General features: G+C 38.5%; 1 protein-coding gene across 1 annotated transcript in view; it reads left to right on the plus strand.

Annotated features, from left to right (window-relative positions):
* The first annotated feature begins 1,208 nt into the window (after positions 1 to 1,208).
* TMEM164 (transmembrane protein 164) overlaps positions 1,209 to 1,403 on the plus strand; it is a 19,174-nt gene continuing 18,979 nt past the window's right edge. Inside the window, exon 1 of the mRNA XM_010083292.1 lies at positions 1,209 to 1,277. Within this exon, the coding sequence (XP_010081594.1) occupies positions 1,218 to 1,277 (60 nt within the window). The 5' untranslated portion in view covers positions 1,209 to 1,217. The remainder of the gene's footprint in view (positions 1,278 to 1,403) is intronic.

The following is a 1,403-nucleotide window of genomic DNA, read 5'->3' on the forward strand; positions in this document are numbered from 1 at the left end:
GTATTGTTACTAACTGTAGGAACCACACGAGTTTCTAATGTGCAGGAGGCTCTAAGGGACTACTGCAGTAGAGCCCAGTAAGCAGCTAAGGACTGTAACTGGTCATACTGGAGGGAGGCTCACAGGGCTTCCCAGGCAGAATGGTGATCGGGAATGGCTGTAGTTGCCGCTGTGACAGTTAACTTGTCTCTTTCTTGTCTTAGTCTAGGCAGTGACTGGAGAAGTGACGCTGAGAGCATGCCTCATTAATTATTTTGGAACTGCTGCTATCTGTTTGCAACTTTTCCCTGCTGTTCCTTACGTGGTCAGGGAATAGGCTGAATACAGAGAGAGCGTGTTAGCGTCTCCATCTCAGAGAGTGTGAAAAGCACGGCTGGTGTCCAGGAAATCCTGGATTTTCTATGCATTTGCAAAAGATAGGTTGCAGAGTGGAGGCCAAAATATTTATTGTTTTTCACATTAAGCCTTTCTGTGTTCTAATACCCTGACAGCATATAAATTACATTTGAAAAACTGTTTTGAAGTTGTAATGCCTTTTTCCCCCTCAAGTTGCTTTTAAATTCCTAACAGTTTATGACAGGCAATGGTTGTAGAGAGTCTGTTCTTCACTTTGTGTCTTAGGTAAAGTAGGCTGAAACAGTACTGATACTGTTTTTGTGTTCTTGTGGTGCAGCAGTGGTTCAGAAGATGTCTGAAAGCTGTACAAAATACAGTATTATAATACTGCTTTCCTGCCTTATTCTTTGCTTGGGACTTACTGTTGCATTTTGACAAATGTAATTATTTTTTTTAAAGGGACTTCTTTCAAATTCCTGAAGTTTTACTTTGAAGTTGTACATTTATAGAGTTAGACAGGAGTATAAACCTTTATCACATATGCTGTTTTAAGCTCTGAAAGATAAATTAACAGCAAATTTCCAGCTATTTAGCAGCTTGCATCATGAACAGGATTAATGGGCAGTCCAGGCTTTCTAGGAATCCAAACCTCATTAAAGAAAGCAGTCCTAATTTAGGAAATTATTTAAGTGTGTATTTAAAGAGAGGTTTTAGTCCTGGTTATTGCATCTAACTGTGGCTTTATTCAAATTCAAGCTAAAAGAATTTTCTTAAATCTCTTGGTACCTTTTACTGAAGAGATACTACATAAAATGTGTGAAAACATTGCATTTTATTTCCATCTGTGAAAATAATATCACATCTGTTTTCTAAGGTTGCAGATGCATATGCTGAACGGGGCACTCTTGGCATTGCTGTTTCCTGTTGTTAATACCCGCCTGGTGAGTGTACTTTACTTTTCCTCCTCCTTTTATATTTATTTCTAAAAGATTTGCTTTGGAAAGATGTTAGACCTTTGCTTTGTTTGGCCTTTTAAAGTTCATTTTACCAGGCTGTAGATTCCTGCT

The sequence above is a fragment of the Pterocles gutturalis genome, unplaced genomic scaffold (genome assembly GCF_000699245.1).
Source record: "Pterocles gutturalis isolate BGI_N339 unplaced genomic scaffold, ASM69924v1 scaffold29490, whole genome shotgun sequence".
NCBI classification, from domain to species: domain Eukaryota; kingdom Metazoa; phylum Chordata; class Aves; order Pterocliformes; family Pteroclidae; genus Pterocles; species Pterocles gutturalis.